This window comes from Crocuta crocuta, unplaced genomic scaffold (genome assembly GCF_008692635.1).
Source record: "Crocuta crocuta isolate KB4526 unplaced genomic scaffold, BGI_CrCroc_1.0 scaffold318, whole genome shotgun sequence".
NCBI classification, from domain to species: Eukaryota; Metazoa; Chordata; class Mammalia; order Carnivora; family Hyaenidae; genus Crocuta; species Crocuta crocuta.
Genome location: NW_027531425.1, coordinates 3,612,308 through 3,634,327, shown reverse-complemented (window position 1 = coordinate 3,634,327; position 22,020 = coordinate 3,612,308). Strand labels below are relative to the sequence as shown.

Here is a 22,020-nt window from a genome sequence, read left to right as displayed (position 1 = left end):
TTAGATTTTCAACTGTGTTGTGTTTCCTTCTTTATTGTTTTCCTCTCTGATCATGCAGTCTCTTCTTACATCTCTTGCTGATATTAATCCACCAATGGTCTCCCACCCTCCTACTATCACTTTAGCTTCTCACTGACATGCAGGCAGAGTTGAGGTAGACTGGCCTAAAAGATGACTCTACGTGATCTCTTCAGCTCTGTGATTTATCATTACTTTCCCTGCAGTCTCCTCCTTCGGTGGCATGTAATATAGGACAGAATCGTTCCTGTCAGGTCATTTTGGTCCTTTTTGGACACATATCATTTCTTTGGACTCTTTAGATTAACTTTACAGGTCTTGAGTGTGCCGTGTCCAGCTAGAGTAGGAGAGTTAAACTTATATAAGGGAGTTAGACTCTACTCCTCTGCCTGTTCCATTTTTCCTTACATCCACACATGCTCCATGTAGCTCTTGGTACTTACTGTTGACAGGCTTTCCCTAATCATGGGTAGCTAATATACTGTCTGTGTAGTTGTGGCCAGATTCTTCCAGTGCTTCATATTCCACCCACTGTGGGGTTTCACTGGCCTGTTTGAGGTTCCTTGTATCACGGGCCTCCAGATACTTTCTAAGAAGTAAGCAGAATATGAGTGTCATTCTCTACACTTAACTTCTTAGAAAGTGTCTGGAGGCCTGCGGTATAGGGAACCTCAATCAGGTCAGTGCAGTTTGGGGCCTCAGGAGTCCTACATTTCTTCCTCCTTGCACACAGATTATAGCTTTGTAGTTAGCAAGAAGTCCCTGCAGATGCTTTGCAGAGTTGGAAGTGTGACAGCCTATAGTAAAACATGCGGGGTCCTGGAAAGATCAACTAGAAAGGTAGTAAGTAAAGTGCCCTGAAGAGAATTGGGTTCTCACCCTACATGTTTCTCTCTCCCTGCACTAGAAGTGGAAAACACACCTTGTAACAGAATTATGTGGTTTGACAAATTTAATAAGACTTTGGTTAATCTCAAAAGTATACACCTTTCTAAATACTTCTCTTGTGTGGTGCAACGTGGGTATGCCTGGGAAATGCCATATGACCTTTCAGAGAGGGTTGATAACTGTTACCCATGATTGGTTCTCAGTGTAGTAACTATGAAAACTGAGCTGTACCTTAGAGGACAGAAATAATCACACGACCCCAGTGGTTTCAGGGCCAAAATCTGAAATCTCAATTTAGGGGATAGTTTATTTGGCAGGAAACTATAATATAGAGGGTATAAATGTCTTGTTTGGGGTTTTCTTCTTAGACTTTTAATCCAGGCTGGCTATGAACTCAACGTTCAGGATTATGATGGCTGGACACCCCTCCATGCTGCGGCACACTGGGGTGTGAAGGAGGCTTGCTCCATCCTGGCAGAAGCTCTCTGTGATATGGATATCAGGAACAAACTGGTTAGTATGCCCGACCTTCTAAAAGGGCAGTGAGATTGGTGGCTGGGTCTCTCGAACAAAAAGCTTAAAGAAACTTAAAAGTTTCTTCCTCTGTGCTAGTTGAAGGCGTTATTATAATGGAGAATAGATTCGTTAGGGAAGCAGCTATCAATTGGAACAAAGGTATAAAGTGATTATTGAATCGTTTTCCGATAAAGTCGTGTGATCACTTCTTCTGTTTTCTGTTGATCGCGGTGCCCCTCTTCTCTACCAGGGCCAGACACCATTTGATGTGGCTGATGAGGGTCTTGTGGAGCACTTGGAGATGCTCCAGAAGAAGCAGGATGTGGTGAGTCTTCAGTCAATGCTTTGAAAGCTTTTGTAACAGTGGGGGCGCCTGGGTGGTTCAGTCGGTTAAGTGTCTAACTCTTGATTTCAGCTCAGGTCATGATCTCATTGTTTGTGGGTTGGAGCCCCAAGTCAGGCTCTGGGCTGACAGTGGAGCCTGCTGGGGATTCTCTCTCTCCCTCTCTCAGCCCCTCCCCCACCGGCACTCACTCATGCACGCTCTCTCTCTTTCTCTTTCTGAAAAATAAATAAATAAACATTTCTTTCTAAAGCTTTTATCACAGTGCACCACAGATATCTCAATCACTTGTTTTAGTTGTCTACTGAGAGCTGAAATGGACATATCTGCATTTCAGAGATGGTAGTTGTTCCCTTCTGGGACTAACAATAGTCTGTTACAAGATATCCCAGAAACCATTGTTGTTAAAGTTTGCTCATTATAAGATAGCCTGCAGGCAGCTGGAAGTCAAAAGTGACAAGAACGGGGGCACCTAGGTAGCCCAGTTGGTTAAGTATCCGACTCTTGATTTCAGCTCAGGTCATGATCTCATGGTTCATGAGTTCAAGCCCGACCTCAGGCTCTCTGCTGTTAGCACAGAGCCTACTTTGGATCTTCTATCTCCCTTTCTCTCTGTGCCCTCCACCCCTGCTCCCGTTTTTTTCCCCCCCCTCTCAAAAATAAATAAGCATTAAGAAAATAAAATAAAATCTATTTTACAAAATGACAAGAACAACAAAATAATAATTACCCTTGAGTTTTAGAAAGTGAATGTGGTATGTTCAAATCAGTTTTTTCTAAATAGGGAGTACGAGGGTAGAGGACATCTCATAACTTTTTTTCTCCCCTTAGACTGGAAGGACATCTTTATTTAAAGTAAATTCACTGCAGAGGGGAATATATTTCTTTCTGAAAAAGCAAACAAGGCCACAAAACTAAAACTGCCTTTTGGCTTTGGACACTACTCGGTCAGTGATTCATACTTATTCAGTATTCATCAGATATCCAGAATTCAGTCCCCTTCTCCCTTCTCATGTGTTTGGCAGCACATACCATTATGTTACTTAGTGCTACATAGGAGAACTATGTAAGTGTGGTGCCCACATATAGACTGCAGAATGAAAAAACCCACCCAATATACAGACAAGCTGTAAATAATTCACATTTTCTACCCATAAGTGGGATGAGTAATTTGGGCAAGGAGAATAAAGATGAGTTATTGATGATCAGGGCTGATGTTTGAAGATAGTGGAACAGAAAAAAAATCGCTAGCTTTCCTTTGCATGATTATGGCTCAGGGCACGTGAACTCAAGGTTAGGACCAATAAGAGAAACCCAGAGCAGTTCTGAAAGAAAGAACTATATAGTTCACTGATGGGATAGACCAAGCATGTCTCCCTCGCACATGTTCAGCACCACGTCTGCACTGGTAAAGTGAAGATCCTCATCACTTCAAGGCTTAATTGGAAAATTGTATACATACAGCTCAGACAAACCACAGCTGAGCAACTGGAATCAAAACTAAAACTCAGGACTTTGCAAACACAGTATTGGTGCTGTTGTTTAGCAGCGGCCACCTTCCTAAGATGTATACTTTGCATAGTGAGATGGTGCTGTTTTTTTTTTAAGTCCATTTATTTATTTTGAAAGAGTAAGAGAGCATGAGCAGGAGAGAGGCAGAGAGACAGAGGGAAAGAAAGAATCCCAAACAAGCTCTGTTCTGTCAGTGCAGACCCCGACTTGGGGCCTGATCTCTTGACCTTGAGATCATGACCTGAGCTGAAACCAAGAGTTGGACACTCAGCCGACTGAGCCATCCAGCACCTCTGGTTTTTGTTGTTTTTTAAACTTTTTATTCTGAAATAATTTTTAGACTCACATAGAAGTTGTAAAAATAATACAGAGAGTTTCTGTGTATCCTTTACCCAGCATGGTTTGGTTTCTGAACATAAATAATGTTTTCACTAAATAACAATTCTATACTGGGAATGGTGTTTACCTTTGTTCCCTGAGTAACTTGGGTCCAGGGATAGAAACACATTTTGTGCAGAGCATGTACCTAAGTACCAGGTGATTTATTCTCACTGCTTATTTCCCCTTTAGTACCTGTTTATTTTTTCCTTGAGAACTACTGACAACCTAATGCAGTATGTGGTCATAATGAATTCTTTAAAAGTTCCTTTCTTTTTTTTTTCTAATCCACCAGAAGCCAGGCTTTTTTTTTTTTTAAGTTTATTATTATTATTTTTTAGTAATCTCTATACCGAACATGGGGCTCGAAGTCATGACCCCCAGATCAAGAGTTGCATGCTCTTCCGACTAAGCCAGTCAAATGCCCCGAGAGGCCAGGCTTTTTTGGAAGATTGGGTTTGGATATTTCATATGGGCAGTTTTATTGAACCTCTCACACCATGGTTTTTCTCTTACCTTGGATGAGGATGTTTCTCTGTCATTGTCTTCTAAGGAGACCCAACTGATGTATTTCTCTTTTTCTCAGTTCTTTCTTCCCCTTTTGGTTTTGGTCCTGTCTTCTTAAGAATGACAGTGCCATTTTGAGTTCTCATTGCTGCTAACTTTTACCGATAGTCAGCTTCTTCTCTTTTCCCACTGTTTTCTCAATTTCCAGCTTCGCAGTGAAAAAGAGACACGGAATAAGCTCATTGAGTCAGATCTGAACAGCAAGTTGCAGAGTGGACTCTTTAAGAAGTAAGACATTCAGAGCTTGAGAAATGTGATGAGCTCTGCTGTGTGTGGGTGCTGTGTGTGTGTGTGACATACTTAGCTTGAGAGTTTATACAGTATAGAAACTGTATTTGAACATTTGAGGAGCAAGGAGGTGGCATTGAGATATGGGGAAACACCGAGGATGGGCGAATGTGTTTTAAATTTAGAAATTAATCGAGACTGTGTGCAACATTTTCCCCTTTAGCTTAGGAGTTCCTGGTCCTCATTGCATCCCTAACTATATGTTCTGTGAACTAAGGGACCGTGTGTGTTTTGTTCACTACCATACCAGGGCCAAGCATAATTTCTGGCATGTAATAAGTACCCAGTAAACATTTGTTAAATGACTTTTAAAACATATTTGCTTGCATCATCACCATCAAGATTTACAGCCTTCCTTTTTCCTGTGTGTTGAACAGGTGAAATCTACTTAAGTCATACTCTGAAGTCAGATACTAAACCTTAGTCTGCAAAAGCCCAAGGACTCAAAAGTATTTGGAATTTAGAAGGATTTGATGTATTTCTGTTATCGCTTCTACACAGGGGTTTATAGACTTGTTCTCTTTATGCTTGATTGTCAGTGAACTTAAATAGTTTGCCAGTTCTGAATTGCACTCACATCATCTTCTTTAATTTAGCAAAGAGAAGATGCTCTACGAAGAAGAGATACCCAAGTCCCAAGAGATGGAGGAAGAAAACAAAGAGTCCAGCAGCTCCAGCTCAGAGGAGGAGGAAGGTGAAGATGAAGCTTCTGAGTCAGAAACCGAGAAGGAGGCAGGTAATGCAAAGATGTTGATAGCAAAGACCCTGTTTCCATAATGCAAGGAGATCATGGCTCATCACAGCCAGGAGGCCTCAGAGGACTCCAAAAAGAGTTTTAAGTTTAGTTTTCAAAGATAAGATATCAAATTTTGAGTAAAAACTTGGTTGTAGAAGTTGTGAGCTATGTTAGAACAGAAGTGAGCTATATTAGAATAGAATAGTTACCAGTTTCTATGTAGCCATATGATAAGGCTACATATACAAAAAATTCTTGTGTATGCAAAGGAGCCATCTGTCTGACCTTGGGCTGGTAGGATGGAGAGACCATATTCCAGAATTCAGTAGCTAGGAGACTGAGGAGAGGAAATCTTGCAGAAGCACATTTGGTCAGGTATCTTTAACCAACTGGTGAAAATTTGCATTTAGTTTTCAGGTTCATCTGATTCCCTAAACAGAATCCCAAGACCTTTTTATTTTTCCTTCTGATTATGTGAAGCTCCTTCAGTTCCTGAGCTGAAGATTGAAAAAGGAACAAAATCGTTTACCTTTATGACTCTTAATTATATGTGCTTCATATGGTACTTCTTGAGTTTATTATATGGCAAGACAGGAAGCCCAACAGTGAGAGCGAGCTGCTTAACATGGTCAGATCAACGTGCTATAAAATCACCCATAGGTTTTGATATATAGTCAGGCAAATGTCGAGGAAAGAAATACTGGGTTTTACTGAATAGAGGCTCAACTGCAACAGAATAGCTCTCATGGATAATTAGAAGTTAGTGATAACTAAGATTTTACTGTACATGGGTCCTGCACTCACAGACTTGTGTTAGTAGTATTAGTATTAGCTCACTGAATGTCACCAAAGGCAATTAGAGAACCATTGATTGTATAGAAAAGATAAACACCAGCTAAGTTGGTAGCATAGGAGATGATCTTTTACTCATGGAGCCTTGTATTTCTGTTATTAAGCAGGTACAGCCTACTCTGGAAATCTTGGTGTAGTACCTGTCAAAATTTATATATATTCGTCTTTTTTATGTTTTTATTGTTTTTTGAGTACTTACATGTCTTAGGTTTCAGGTATTACTATCTGGTCTTGCTCTGTGCTAGATCACTTTGTTAGCTTCCAAGCTATTAGAAGAATGGCAGGGAGCTGTGTGAACTACTATAATTGGTTTGTGGTATGTACCCATGCCTCAGGTCTCTGGTGCCCTGCAGCCCATCTCTACATTGCTGTTGGAGTAAAACACCCACAGCACCCTTTTGATTATGCTACACCCCTGTTCAGAAACTATCTATGATCACCTTCCTCACTCGTGTCTTTGCCTGTAGAGCAAGTCCCAGACCCTGTAGCCTAACCTTCAAGATCTTTCATAATCCATCTCCAGCTCACCTTTCCAGTGCTGTCCAGGGCCTAGGCAGCATCATCAATGAGCCAAACTGGATTGTTTGGTTTCCATAAACATGCCTTGAGTTTTTCTTCCCTTGAACATTTATTTGTGTCTTTGAATTCATTTCTGGTCATCAAATGTTTATTGAGTGATTTCTGTCAGAAGCTATGCAATTTACCACACTGAAGAAGCCTTTCTTCAGGTTTTCCTGTATAAGAAGCTGAAAAGGAATGGACCACTTCACTGTTCTCCCACCCCATGATAATTGCTCCCCTGTTTGCATCCCTCTAACACTTGTTGCTTATCTCCTTTGTTGCACTCCTCATTTCGGCTGGAAACTCTAGGTTATCATTTACTCCTGGGTCTCTGTGAGATGCCAGGCAGAGGCTAAGCATTCACATTCATTAAATGCTTTTGCTGAACACATCTAGGAGATACAGGGGAATAGGAAGGCAGATACATGAATCAAATACATGTCACATGAGAGAGATAAGTGTAGTCAGTGGTATTCACTAGTGAGAAAGATTGTATTTTGTATTTAGGCACCTGGGTGGCTCAGTGGGTTAAGGGTGTGACTTCAGCTCAGGTCATGACCTCACAGTTTGCGAGTTTGAGCCCCACATCAGGCTCTCTGCTGTCTGCACAAAACCCGCTTTGGATCTTCTCTCCCCACCCCCTCCTTCCACTTCTTTCTTTATTGCTCCTATTCTTTCTCTATCTCTCTTAAAAATAAGTACACATTTAAATTTAAAAAAGAAAGATTGTGCTTAGTTTGAGGGATTATAACAACACTTTACATTTGTGTAGTGCTCTTTTACTCTGCAATGCATTTACAACCACACTTTGAGGTACATGTCATCACCAATGTATTATTATGGGAAATTGACCCTGTAGGAGGTTAGGCAGATTGGGTCTAATACTTGGCAAGTGGCATGTCTAAGATCCTGACTTTGATCTGGGACTCCTCAGAGTGGCAGAGGCAGAATGAAATGTGGAAAGTATCTGCCTAAAATGAGAAAGAATGAAATCCTGCCATTTGCAGCAACGTGCATGGAACTGGAAGGTATTATGCTGAGTGAAATAAGTCAGTCAGAGAAGGACAGATATCATATGTTTTCACTCATATATGGATTTTTAAATATATTTTTTAATTTTTTATTTATTTCTGAGAGAGAGAGATAGAGAGAGAGACAGCATGAGCAGGGGAGGGTCAGAGAGAGAAGGAGATACAGAATCTGAAACAGGCTCCAGGCTCTGAGCTAGCTGTCAACACAGAGCCTGACGCAGGGCTCATGAACCTGTGAGATAATGACCTGAGCCGAAGTCAGACACTTAACCAACTGAGCCACCCAGGTGCCCCTGAATCTTGAGAAACTTAATAGAAGACCACGGGGGAAAGAATGGGGGAAAAATAGTTACAAACAGAAAGGGAGGAAGGCAAACCACATAAGGCTCTTCAATACAAAGAACAAACTGAGGGTGGATGTGGAAATGGGAGGGAGGGGAAAATGGGTTATGGGGATTGAGGAGGGCACTTGTTGAGATGAGCACTGGGTGTTATATGTAAGCCAATTTGACAATAAATTATATTCATTAAAAAAAAAGGAAGTTATCTGCCTAAAAAGTGAAAGCTAAAGCTGTGAAAAAAAAAATGAGATTTCCCAAGGGAGAGATGATAGAGAAAAGATGTTACAAAAAAAGAATGGTGTGTTTAGGAAGTAAAGGAGGCAAAGAAGGTATGGTCATAAAGGTTGAGGAAAACAGAAAAGCCAGGGTAGTAGTGGGAAGGGAGAGATCAAGAAAGAGACAGCAATACACTGGTAATTTCAGCAGTTTAGGAGCCTGATGGAGGCAGAAACCAGATGGTCCCACCCAGCAAGCTACCCTGCTCATTTCTGCCAGTTGAAGTTTTACTCATGTCTCAAAGCCCAGCTCAAATCAACTTCCTTTTGAAGCCTTACTGTCACAGATACAAGTTTTTCTTCCCTCCTCTGACAGCTAGCTATGTGTCTGAATCTCTTTTATATTACTTACACTACTTAGCGTTATTTCCATTTCTTTCTCATCTTCTCTGTTCTTCCCCTACCAACTGGGGAAGCGCTGAAATGTATTGTGTGTCTTGTTTATCTTTCTGTCTTCCATGATGCCTAGCACAGGGCCTTCCTTCTACATAGTGGGTGCTCAATAAGTATATATAAGTATATGTTGGGAGAAATTGGGGAACTGGATTATGTCTAAACCTTTCCAAATGATGCCTGACACTTTATGTATGTACTGAACAAGTATTTGTTGAATGCATTTATCCTGGATTTGTTTTTGCATTGATCCTGTTTTTAAAGGTCCATAAAATAACATGTTTCATATGTCTTACATATAAATTGTATTTGTAAAGAATACTAATTCTATTTTGAGGTGAATGTAAGCAGTTTGATTTGGAGTTCTATTTTCTTCTTTCATTTATTTGGCTTAAACATTTGGTGTATTAGTTATCTATTGCTGAATAACAGGCCATCCCCAAATTTAGTGGTGCTTAAACAACCATTTTTATGGACCCAACTCTATGAGTTGGCAATTTGGGAAGGGCTTCACTAGGATGGTTTTTCTCTCCTCCATGTAATAATACTGGACTTTGTTATGTGTTGGTGGTCAGTTGGTAAGTCAGCTGGGGGATGGCTGGTCCTGGGTGGCCTTCTCACCTTTCTGGTGTTTGGTTAGGATGTTTGAAGCAAGTGTTTGTCTTATCATCAAGGAGACTAGCCCCTGCGTCTTCATACGGTAGTTGGATTCTGCAAGTAGAAAAGGCAAGATTCAGTGCACAAGCACTTTCCAAGCCTCTGCTTATATGTCACATTTGCTGATGTCCCAGTGGCCATAGAAAGTCACACTACCAAACCCAGAATCAATCTGAGAGGCCACTACACAGGGGTATAGATTCATTGGGAGTTTCTTACTGTAATGGTCTGTTGCATTTGGCTAGTAAGGTATGTTTCCTGGGGATATAGATACTCAGATAATACTTAAAGAATGCCTTGAATATTCACAATAACCACAAAAAAATGATAGCATTAATAATAATAACTATTTATTAGGGACTCATTATGGCCAGACATTGAGCTGTTCAGTTTATTTTAATTTTTTTAAATGTTCTATTTATTTTTGAGAGAGAGATAGAGGCAGCATGAGCAGGGGAGGGTCAGGGAGAGAGAAGACACAGAATCTGAAGACAGGCTCCAGGCTCTGAGCTGTCAGCACAGAGCCTGATGTGGGGCTCAAACCCATGAACCATGAGATCATGACCTGAGCCAAAGTCAGACGCTCAACCGACTGAGCCACCCAGGTGCCCCATGAGCTGTTCAGTTTAAAGACATTGTGTCTAGTCTTTTTTTTTTTTTTAATGTTTGTTTATTTTTGAGAGACAGAGAGATAGAGCAGGAGGAGGGGCAGAGAGAGAGGGAGACACAGAATCTGAAACAGGCTCCAAACTCTGAGCTGTCAGAACAGAGCCTGATACAGGGCTTGAGCTCACAAACCTTAAGATCATAACCTGAGCCGAAGTTGGATGCTCAACCAGCCGAGCCACCCAGGCGCTCCTTGTCTCCAGTCTTTAGAGCAACTCATAGGCAAGAATTAAATTCCTGATTAGTCAGTGAGAAAATAGAGTTCATATATGTTAAGTAATTTGCTCAATGTCACACAGCTGGGATGTGGCTTAAAATTGTCACATAATTCATAGGTGGATTACCCTGGGACTCTGTTTCCAGACTACATAGATTAGAAGCCCCAGCACACCTACGAGGTGTAGGCACTGTACTGGCTATCTGATATATAACAGTGAAGGAGACAGACAATATTTCTACCTGATGGCCCTGTAAGATGGACTGTTCCTGTTTATTAAGAGGATTCACCAATTGTAGTTCTGTGGCTTAATTTACAATCCTCTGTAATTCTTTCTACCTTTATTTCCTATTGTAATCCCAAGGAAACTCGTTACTTTAATTAAGCCTGCTTAAATTAGTCCTGCTTAGACTTAAATTTACTGACCAACAGATGTATGTATTTTGATTTCAGAGTCATTACTCATATCCTTTCTTCCTCCTGCCAATTGGTATTTGTCTTCCAGCTTTCTCTATGGCATCTTTCCTTGTTGTTTCTTCCCTGAGAGGATTTACTCTGAACTCATAAAGCCCTGTTTAATCTGACTCAATCAATTTGGCACCTAACATATATGAGCTTATGTTGTTGCTATTGTTATTATGCATCTTATATCTTTTCTTGATTGTAATTACCTAGAAAGCAAGATCTATCTGGTTTTTCCTGCCCAAACTCCCAAAACAGAGTAGATTCTTAGTATATACATACTGATAAATTTTATATATGATACATAATATGGAGAAAGTTTTCAGTTGTATATCAAGGAAGTAGAGCCTACCAACAAAGGAATACCGTTGAATTTATTTCCTTTTGGCAACAGTTGCTAGAGACTTCATTTTAGTTTGAGTCTAAGCATTACATAGCCCTACTAATCTGTTTTGATAATGGGTAAACCATTTCTGTTAGCAGAAAAGTACATACATATACACAGATAAGATTTTCATACTTGCCCTTGTTGCTTCTCTTGTCTTAAATAATAGATAAAAAGCCAGAAGCCATTGACAACCATTCCAACTCTGAAAGCAAGAGTATTATTACGGAACAGATACCACCACCAGCTCAGAATACCTTCTCTGCCTCTTCAGCTAGGAGAGTGAGTATTTTGGAATTAATTTGAAAATTATATTTGTCCTACTATCCTAACGAACAGTTTGAAAGGCCTTAGAGATACATTCTTGCCAAATAATTCAGATAGATCTTGCCTGTCTTAGTCTGCTTAGGGCCTTGACAAAATACCACCAACCAGGTGGCTTTAAATAATAGAAATCTATTTCTTACAATTCTGGAGTCTAGGATGTCCAAGGTCACCGTGCCAGCTGACTCAGTTCCTAGTAAGGACTCTCTTCCTAGTTTGTGGACAGACACCTTATCTCCAAGTGCAGTCACACTGAGGATTAGGGCTTCAGGGTGTGGAATTGGGGGTGGGCACATATATTACATTTGTAACATTGCTCACAAAAAGGACGAATCCATCACCAAACAAATTTGGCTACAATGTGATTAGATAACATAGGATATAGTAATCTGGACCAAAGATATTTTGTCAGTTGCCTATTTTCTTCATATCTAAGGCTAAGGTAAGTATACATAAATCTCAGACTGGGTGGGGAATATATCTAGCATTCAGAATTAATTGATTTGAGGACTTCTGTCCTTTTCTTCTTGTTTAAAATTTTAGTTTAATAAGTAAAGTCTTTATAGTTTATGATGAGTAGAGAGCAGAGATAGGAAGAACTTGTTGAAATACCAGAGACACATCTTCCTGCAACTTGGTCCAGGCCTCTGAGAAGCTGTGGGCTTCTAGTCAGAGACAGAGTTGAATAATTATTCTGCTTTACAAAATATACCATTAGTTTTGAGGTTAAGAATTGATCTGAGTTCTTGGGAAGAAAGCTGATGAAAGAGCTCTGTGGTTTTATAGATAGTAACTTACTGATCTTCTTAGTACCTCATGAATTGAAAAGACAGGATTATAATATCACTGTCATATCATAGGAAGATGAGGAAACAAAGGTTTGGTTACTTATTTATTCCTAAGAGCATCATTGTGAATCCGTAGAGATGTTTCAGATAGAAACAGCCCTCACTCATCATCCGGTCATTTAGCTGTACCTCACATACTCCCACTGTTTCTAGGTGTAACTAGACTTCTTGTTTTATTTTTAAAAGGAAAAATACTAAATTGGGGCACTTAGGTGGCACAGTTGGTCGAACATCCAGCTTTGGCTCAGGTCATGACTTCATAGTTTGTGAGTTTGAGCCCTGCATCAGGCTTGCTACTATCAGCACAGAGCCCACTTGGGCTCCTCTGTCCCTTTCTTTCTCTGCCCTTTCCTCCTCCTCTTTTTCTCTCTCTCTTTCTCAAAAATAAATAAACATCTAAAAAATAAATAAATAAAATAAANCGACCCTTGATCTCAGGGTCATGAGTTCAAGCCCCACATTGGGCATATATAATAATATTATATATATATACACATAGACTTATTCCACTTTGCTAAAATAATGCTGGGAAAAGCATTTTTCCTCTCAGAATCAGGGTGACTTGTAAAGAGTTGAGATGATTGAGCCTCTAAAGCTGGAAGGGGGACGTACATTCAGACGACTAAAAAGAAAATCTGAGTGTGAGCTGGAGATGAGTGATTTAGTGTTTCTGTTGCATTTTCACTACTCCAGGCAATAAAGGTGGCCTCATACCTGGAGAAGGACCACAGCTGACTTGCAGAGGGGCCCCCAATCCCAGGGAAGGACTGTGGGCTGATGCTGTAAAGACCACTTGTACTCCAGGCTGGTCATCAGGCTAACATGAAGTCTATGATGCTCTCTGTACTTCCTGATAAAATGAGATCATTAAAGACCCTGTAAGCTTTCCAGAAAGCTTTCTTTCTTTCTTTTTTTTTTTTTTTAATTTATTTCTAGGAGAGAGAGAGAGAGAGAGACAGCATGAGCAGGGGAGGGTCAGAGAGAGAGGGAGTCACAGACTGAAACAGGCTCCAGGCTCTGAGCTGGCAGTCAGCACAGAGCCTGATGCGGGGCTCAAACCCAAGACCTAAGTGAGATCACGACCTAAGTGAAAGTCGGACGCTTAACCGACTAAGCCACCCAGGCGCCCCTCCAGAAAGCTTTCTTTTCTGATGTTAAAATGTTTTTATTTTTTTAATGAAATGATGGTGATGGAAATGGTAATGATGTTTTTGAAAGATGTTCTCCTGGCAACAATCTAAAAGATGGCAACTCTGTGACTTATACTATTTTTTTTTCTTTTTAATTTGGCTGCTCGGTGAAATCTGAAACACATGGCCAAGATCAAATAAACTATTTTCTTGAAATAAGCGATTAGAATTTGAGCAGAGCAGCTTTTAGTATCTTTATTAGTATTAACTTACATCAGTTTCCCATGGTCTTATCACGGTACCTTAAAGCATATTTATACATTGGCTCCTCTGTGTTTTCCGGTCTCCACATATTATAAGAAGGAATTAAGCTCATTATCACCATTTTGTAGATGAGCATGTTGAGACCTAGAGAAGTAAAATGTCCTATTTTCAGTTAGTTACATAGTGAGTCAAGCAAGAGAAATGGCTTTTACTAGAATGTGGATGTCCTGGTGTTCTAGGTCAGTACTCATTGCTAAGAGAGCAAATAGTGTTTAATTTCTCAGAGAGCAACTCTGTCTGTGTTAAGAATCTGAGGTTATTTCTGGCTCAGGGAGAAAGGGAGCCTTGAGAGGTTATTAGCATCTGCCAGGTGAGGAGGGGAACATTGGCAGAAAGCCTCCTATGTATTTGTTCTCCTTGAACTGCCTTATATTGCCTCACTGAACTTAGTTAAGTGTGGGGAAAAAACAAACAGGCTGAAAAGAATCATCAGGACCTCCCCCATCCCCCCCTTTTCTTTTCTTTGCTTTTCCCCTCATAGTTCTCCTCCAGCCTTTTTAACAAGCCGGAAGAGCCCAAAGATGAATCTCCTTCTTCATGGAGACTGGGACTCAGAAAAACTGGCAGCCACAACATGCTGAGTGAGGTGGCCAATTCCAGAGAAGCCCTAAGGGACCGAGGCTCTTCCATCTACCGGTCATCATCAAGCCCTCGGATTTCTGCTCTGCTGGACAACAAAGAGAAGGTGTGGTTTAGGCAGCGTATGGGAGAATTCCTGGGCGGTTCCCTTCTGTGAAAACTCAGTCATAGGAACACATGAAAGTGTTTTCTGGTCCCTGATTTGATTCTGGAAGTACAAAGTCTTTAAAAAGAGATGGCACATTGGTAGTTTAATCAATTAGCTATTTGTTTGCTATTATTAGTCAGCCAAAAAAAGAGAAAAAAAAAAACACCTTTACCTTTTGGCATAACTTCTGTTCATTCTTCCTTACCCTCCTTTCCTAGGGGGGAAAATTAGAACCTAAAAATTTGGATATGGCCTAAAAGACTCCCTTAAGCCAATACCAGCAATATATCCTTTCAGTGTTTAGAAGCAAAGTTCCTTAGCCAGGTTTTCAATCCTGATGAAGCTCAGGCAAATTAGCACTTAAAGAAAAATGTTTAAATGTCTTATTTTTTTCATTACTAGATATATGATCAGGCTAACTTCACAAACAGCTTATCTACATAATCATCCAAGATCAGTACATTTTTATTTCTTATCTTTTGGTTCCAGATTTTCAAGGGCTCACTTGATGCTCTTCTCTGGGGTCAGGTCTTCTTGTAATCCTGGTTCCTTTGCTCGATGTTGTATTTCTGGAGACTCCACCAGGGGGGTGAGGTATATTGGCTGGATTAACTCTGCAGCATATTTGTTGTACGTGAAGCCACATTTCCAAGAGAAGATAGACTGGGGAAGAAATAAGACTTATTTCATCAAGAACTTTAGAGCGGAGCTTTCTGGCTGTGGTTTTTCAAAGGCTCCATCTCTTTTGGCAAGGCTGCTGCTGTGTGTAATTTGTGCTGCCGTTTTCCTTATTTGATCATCCTGGCTTTTCCCATGACAGTCATTTCCCTACGTATTGGTTTTTAATGGAGAAAAAATAGGAATTAGCCTTTGAAAGCTAATCTTTTGTCATACCACTCAAACCGGAATTGGTATTAGATACAGAAATAAGATTATATATATATGTTAAGCTCTGCTGTTTACCCAAGATGTTACACTGAATCAGTGTTGTATTGTCCCTTCTCTGTGCTTGTTTTGATTTTACAGGAGAGAGAAAACAAGAGCTATTTTAGTTCACTAGCACCCCGGAGGCTCAGCAGCACAAGTGACATTGAAGAAAAGGAGAACAGGTAATCCTAATACAGGCCAAACAACGGTCCTCTTTAACTTTGCTGGGCATAGTGATGTCTTGGCCATCTCTCTGCTGCTGTCTTTTCACAGGTGCCCTTAGCATGTTATGAACTGTTTCTTCCTTCTGCTTAGAACACCTCCCAACCCTTAGTCCCTTGCTTTGCCAGTTCTTCACCCTTCAGGCTCTCACTTCAGCTTAGATATTACTGTCTTTAGGAAGTCTTCCCTGACCCTTCCAAGGGTGAATTCATTTTAGGGTTATGTCTGTCCAGTTTCTCAAGGACCCCTGGTGGCTAGCACATGACCTGTTCCATAGTAAACACCAAAAATAGTATTCTTTAATGAATGATCAGCCTCTAATTTGTAAGTAGATAAGATTTCAAGTCTTCCTCATCAGTTAAAGTGAATGTGAGGATTTTGAAGTACTGCTGTGTCTCGGAGCAGAGCCTCACCTAGAACCTTGCGTTTCGAGGTGTGGTCCCCCCAACCAGCCACACTGCTGCCATCTGTAAGCATGTTAGGAATGCAGAATCTCAGGCCCCACCTCAGACCTACTGAGTTAGAGTCTGCATTTTAACAAAATTCTCTGGGCCCTTCACACGCACATTCAAGTTTGAGAAGAACTATTCTGGAGAGCTCTGTGAAAGATGGAGGCCCACAGCTTTTGTAGCCTCAGCCCTGAGGGAACAATTATGATTAGAAATCCTACTATAATATCCTTTCCTGGAGGGCTTATTATTTATAATGTTAAGTAGGCTTCCAGCAATTTCTTCTGTTTCCTTTTCTGTGGTGGTTTCCTCTTTCTCTGTGACAGACTTCATCTCCCCCACCATCCTCTTCTCTGCTTACTTATGAACAACCTGTTGGTTTGTAAAACCCTTTAAAGGAGAAACAAAAGTGACTTCTCATTACAAAAGAATTGGGAGATCTTTAACATAAGGATTTGGTACCTATTGAAATTAGTTGGCTTTGAAGTTGACAAAAGAAAGCAGACAGTAATACTTGACTCATCCTGAAGCCATACAGAAAACAGGTATATAAAACACAGTATCACTTGAAAATGTATCTATTTCTTCAGCCATATTACAGTTTCCCTCTCTGGCTCTTCTCTCCCAGTTTGCATTGTATCATGGGTGAAATTAGTGGTAGGAATCAGTGTTTTGTTTTGTTTTTCTTTCGTGCCTCTGCAGAGAATCAGCTGTCAATCTAGTAAGGAGTGGGTCCTATACTCGGCAGCTGTGGAGGGATGAAGCGAAGGGAAGGGAAACTCCGCAGACAATTGCTCCTTCTACCTATGTATCAACCTACTTGAAAAGGTACCAGGCTCCCAGGGGTGGGAGATGATTTTTCTTCACTCCAGCCATGGGTATATGGGTAATAATTGCATGCTGTTTTACATCCAATTAGCACCACAAAAATGAATCAAAAAAATGAATTACTTTTAGATTTCCTGGGAGTAACATCTTGACTAATTTTAAATTAACATAATAATTTATTTTCCTAACTGAATTAAAATAAGCTAATTCCAAATTCTCACCACAGACAGGTCTGAATTTATGCTCTCTCCTCTCAGTCCTATTAAAATCTTCAACTGGAAGTGACTTCTAGTAATCTCTGAGTAGGACTGAATTTAAAGCACCTTTGTCCAGTAGCTAGCTTTCCTTTTTCTAAAACTAGAGTAGTTCTCATCTCAAGTTGTATTTTCGTGGGGAGGAAGGGAGGGACCCTCTAGGGTGGTGAGGGGGGTGGGTAATGGGGACAGTTTTGTATTGCATTAAAGAAGTTTCATATTGAAGCCTGTTAATTTAGGGACTTGAGTTTTTTTTTTTTTTTTATGACTTTAATGGCCCCCAGATCCATCAAGATGAGAAACTCGCAAGTTTGGTGCAGAGAAGGTACTTGGGTTTCCTTCCCCTTTTCTCATCTATATTGTCTTTTCTGCAATTATTTCTTTGCCATGTACCAGCCAGCAAGCAAAGCACCTTTGCCAGAGCCATTAAGCTATAAGATACACTTAATTAGTATTTTAATTTGAACTTTGCTGCTGATATGGAAGAATCTGATTCTCATTGCTTACTTTGAATTCTTTCTTCACTTTCATTTACTCAGCCCCTCCACTGCCTCTTCATGCCATGGGCCTCATCATTCGGTTTCATAGATGATTGGTTTGCTGCCCTGGAAACAGCCTTTTGTTATAAACTATGTATTTGGGTTCAAAACTCATTTCCACTTGATCAGAAGAATCTTATCGACTAGTTAATACAAGAACATGGGAACTAGTAAGCTATAAAACAAACAACTACTGCTGCCTTTTAACGGTCTTCAGTTCTGCAGACACATCCTGTAAGAAAAGGCTCAACTTTGAAAGTATACAAGTATAGTTCAGTGATTTCACTGAAGCTTTATTCTATATACAAATCCAGTGTTTTTTGGTTCAATAAAACTGTCACCTATTTGTCTTCAAGGCTATGGCCTTAATCCATCTAGATACATTATTACTTTTCATGATTGCATCCAAGACCAAGAAAACTTTTCTAAGAGAACGGTGTTCTAGATCTAGGAAAGAGAAAGCTGCCTTTTAATTTCCAAGCACCCAGTTACACTGTGGTAGGATATGGTTGTTCTTTTTCATGATCCAAATCGTTAGCAAATGGATTGAGTTAGTAGCATCTGGTTAGATGTAGTTTGGCATAATTATGGCAAACAGGAGAGAAAGGGACTGCCCCTGTTTAGGGTGGGAAGCAGGCTTAACTATGTGAGTGCTTTTTGAAAAAAATCTACAACTTGCTTCATGCTTTGGAATTCCAAACCTCTATCACCCTTTAAGCATTTTTAAAAATTTATTTATTTTGAGAGAGAGAGAGAAAGAGAGTGCATGTGTGTGTGAGTGGGGGAGGGGCAGAGAGAGGGAGAGAGAGAATCCCAAGCATCTTCTGCACTGTCAGCATGGAGCCCAATGTAGGGCTCAGTCCCATGAACCATGAGATCATGATGAGATCATGACCTGAGCCAAGATCAAGAGTCAGACACTTAACCCAGTGAGCCACCCAGGTGCCCCATAAGCATTTTTTGATTGTATGAAATCTCATTTTATGCTCATTTCAAAAGGGAAGAATTGTATGCTATCACTATTTTAAAAAGAAAGTACAAGAAGGTGTTTGGCAGCCTTGGGCTGTGCTGGACCTCAGCAGACTTTCCATTTTCTAGTTCATCTCTTGTCCTTAGGCAGAAATTCCTTTCCTTTGTCCCTGTAAAATGCATCATTACCAAAGAAGACTTCATAGCTTGTTTTGGTCACCTCTAGTGTGTCATTACTATAATAGTCAAGGAGTTTTTTTTAAAAGAAGTTCCAACTCAAGTAATTTTTTTGCTTCAGTTGAGGTGGTTTCTACTTATCTTCATTTGAAACAAAGAAAAGTTGCCTTCTATTGCCCGTGCAATACTACTTTCTAGACTTCAACCTTGGAATCCTCCCAAAGAGGGGTTTGTTTGAGGCTAAATAATACCCACAGTTCTCAGAGACATTCTTTCCCCACAGAGCTTTTTTATTCCTTTCCACTCTTTAATTTTAAGTTTCTACTTCAAAACCTCTCCAACTTCTTGGTCTTACTTTAGTTTCTGCAGCGCTGTTTCTGTATCAGGTAGACATTTGGGGTTGCATGATTTTTTGCCTTGGAATTTGTTGGGAATTACTCTTTCTAATACAATTGTCCTATTTCCTAATATTTCTTTTCCTTAGCCTGTATTCTATTCCAATATACGACTCTTCTGCTTTCTCTTATTGCATATTCTCTCTCCTCCCCATTCCTTCACTCTTTTGGATGATTGACAGATGCCTGCTTGCTGCCAGTGACCCGACTCTAGCTGGAGTTGATCACTCCACTTCCCAGTTGCCATACCCTCTCTTTGGTCTACATTCCTTTTAATGCACAATCTTGGGGGCGGAAGGTGGTGCTGGGAAATGGTGGGTGAGCAGCACGTCCTGAAGAAAGTGACTGTGTACTGTTTTGCAGTGCTTCCTTTGGTAGAAGTAGTGACCCCACAAGTCCCTACATTTCAGCCAATCGCAATTCATCTCCTGCTACCTCACCCATTACCATTGGTTCATCTACCTCTCGGGGCAGCAAGTGGCAACCTGCCTCTTCTTGCCCTGCACCAATCAGTGCAAACACTACTGCATCTGTACACCACGGCAGGTAAGGCTTCTTGGAGCCATTTGAGTTACAGTCATCAAAACTAATGCCTCTGGATGGATACACACATGAGATTTGAACCAAAGAGACTTTGTCACTGTGGAAACAAGTTTGAATCCCTGTAAAAATGTCTATTATTTAACAAGGATGCTTTTGTTTTTATTTGTATTGGCCAGTCGACAGTTGCTCATTTAATAATCAGGGTACATATCTTTGTACTTGGTGTGTAGGCATCAACTTAAAATGATAGCTTTTGTGTGGTTACAATTGTAAGGGTCATCCTAGTGTGGTAAAGTACATATTAAAAATATCATCATACTTCATTGACATTAATTTTTGTATAATCATGAATAGGAATCTCTTCTATTTGCTCTTTTTTTGGAGGATGGCATACAAATCCAAATCAGAAGAAACGCTAACTCTTGTTCCAAAAGCTTCCTATAGCTCTCTGAAAGTTCTCAGCCAATGAGAGCATTTTGCTGGAAACACTGTGGGAAGGAAGAAATTTGTTTTTGTCTAAACTTTGTTCCCAGGGCAGTGGTGTCTACTCCGTCTAAGGGGCAGCATGGAGGTAATGTGGGCGGGGCTTCATTCAAAAAATGCAGAGGGACTTCAGCTGTGGTTCTGACTGTGGCTTTCAACCCTTTATGTGTGGTCAGAGACCTTTTCACTTTGGGGTATAGCAAAGGAACCTCTTTTGGGGGCCTCATATCTAGAATTTTGACTGATTTTTGTCTGTTTATTAGAGTTCTTTCCCTAAAGTAAGTGGTGATCATTTGTTTAGCCAGGAGGGATAGGCTCAGATGGATTATTAATAATAATACTGTACAATTATGTAGAAATTTTTTAGGTCCTCATAATAGTTCATCTGCACAGGCATACTAATATTATACCCATTGATGAAGAAACTGAAACAAAGAGGTTACTGGATTATTAAGAACTTGTTGAACCCTATCATGTGCTAAGCATTGGCTTAGAAACTGTACAAAAATTACATGAGCATTCAGTTTACTCACATGTAACAGTAAATCCAAATAACTGAGGCTTAAATATGATAAAGGTTTATTTTTTTTTCTCTCACTTAAAGTCCAGAAATAGGCAGAGCTGGCACCACAACTTCAGAGTCATTAAAGGATCCTGAATCCTTCTGTCTTTCTGCTTCACAGTCCTTAGATTATGGCTTCCATTTCCATGGGTTGCCTCATGTCACAAAGTAGATGCTGAAGCTCTAGCTGTCATAACTGCATTCTAGGCGGGAAGAAGGGAGAAAGGGAGAAATGCACAGAGGGAATGCCTTTAAACTGAGGTTATGCTTATGGCTCACTGGCTACCTTTAGCAGCCAGGGAGACTTGGAAAAATGGATTGTTAACTAGCTACGTTACTTCTCTCAGTAAAATGTGGGTTCTATTAGTCAGGAAAAAAAAGGAAAATGAATATGGGTTAGGCAACTAGCTATCTCAGGCACACGTGTATGGTTTATAAAGAGGCTCCAGTATATGAGATACCATTCTCATTTTATAGATGTGGAACCTGAGACCCAAAACTTAATCATCTGCCCAAGGTCACACATCTAGTAAGAAACTGAGGCAGGGTTTGAACCTAGATTTGTCCATGTCAGCACTCCTGTCTCTTTCACTATTTTGTTTCTACAGAGCTTATATGTTATTCAGGCTGTATACTAAGTGTTCTACATACATTATTTTATTTAATTATCACAAGACCCCTACATGTTAAGTACCATTATCCCCATTTTACAGATGAAGAGACTAGAGAAGTTAACTTGGCTGAAATGCAGCCCCACATGGTTCCAGAGCCTCTGACCCCTGCTCTGGAGCTTTTCCTGCTCTGCTCCTAACAATCTACTTATAAAATCACTCTACATTTCAAAGTAATAGTACAAGTCCTATTCTGTAATTTATTAAAATAAAACCCTTGGCATTTCCACAGCAGGAAAAATTTCAGAGAGAACAAAACATGATAGTAATCTAAAAAGAATGTCAGGTAAGGTTTTGATAAGTGTAATTTTTTACAACTTTGTTTCTGGCTAATTTTATTAGCATATCCTGTAGACTTATACATCTTATAAGTCTGAGGAATTTAATTTCACCTTTTTTCTGGGTCATCCATTGCTTCTGGAGAAGTGGCTTGTGGTTTTTAATTTTTAGATCACCACTTCAAAACTGTTCTATTTTTATATTTACATCTAGGTACCATATTTAGATTTTTTTATAATCTGATTATTGCTTTCAAGCTTATTCTAATGATGTGATTATTTGA

General features: G+C 40.1%; 1 protein-coding gene across 4 annotated transcripts in view; it reads left to right on the top strand.

Moving 5' to 3' along the window:
* Positions 1 to 22,020, top strand: part of PPP1R12B (protein phosphatase 1 regulatory subunit 12B) — a 203,499-nt gene that overhangs the window by 66,400 nt on the left and 115,079 nt on the right. For 2 of the 4 annotated variants that reach the window (XM_077772122.1, XM_077772125.1), the window contains exons 5-13: positions 1,275 to 1,419; positions 1,673 to 1,747; positions 4,371 to 4,450; positions 5,107 to 5,246; positions 11,256 to 11,368; positions 14,194 to 14,397; positions 15,466 to 15,548; positions 16,740 to 16,865; positions 19,563 to 19,745. In XM_077772122.1, coding sequence (XP_077628248.1) covers positions 1,275 to 1,419; positions 1,673 to 1,747; positions 4,371 to 4,450; positions 5,107 to 5,246; positions 11,256 to 11,368; positions 14,194 to 14,397; positions 15,466 to 15,548; positions 16,740 to 16,865; positions 19,563 to 19,745 — 1,149 coding nt within the window. The remainder of the gene's footprint in view (positions 1 to 1,274; positions 1,420 to 1,672; positions 1,748 to 4,370; positions 4,451 to 5,106; positions 5,247 to 11,255; positions 11,369 to 14,193; positions 14,398 to 15,465; positions 15,549 to 16,739; positions 16,866 to 19,562; positions 19,746 to 22,020) is intronic. The other 2 variants (XM_077772123.1, XM_077772126.1) reach the window with 1 other exon arrangement.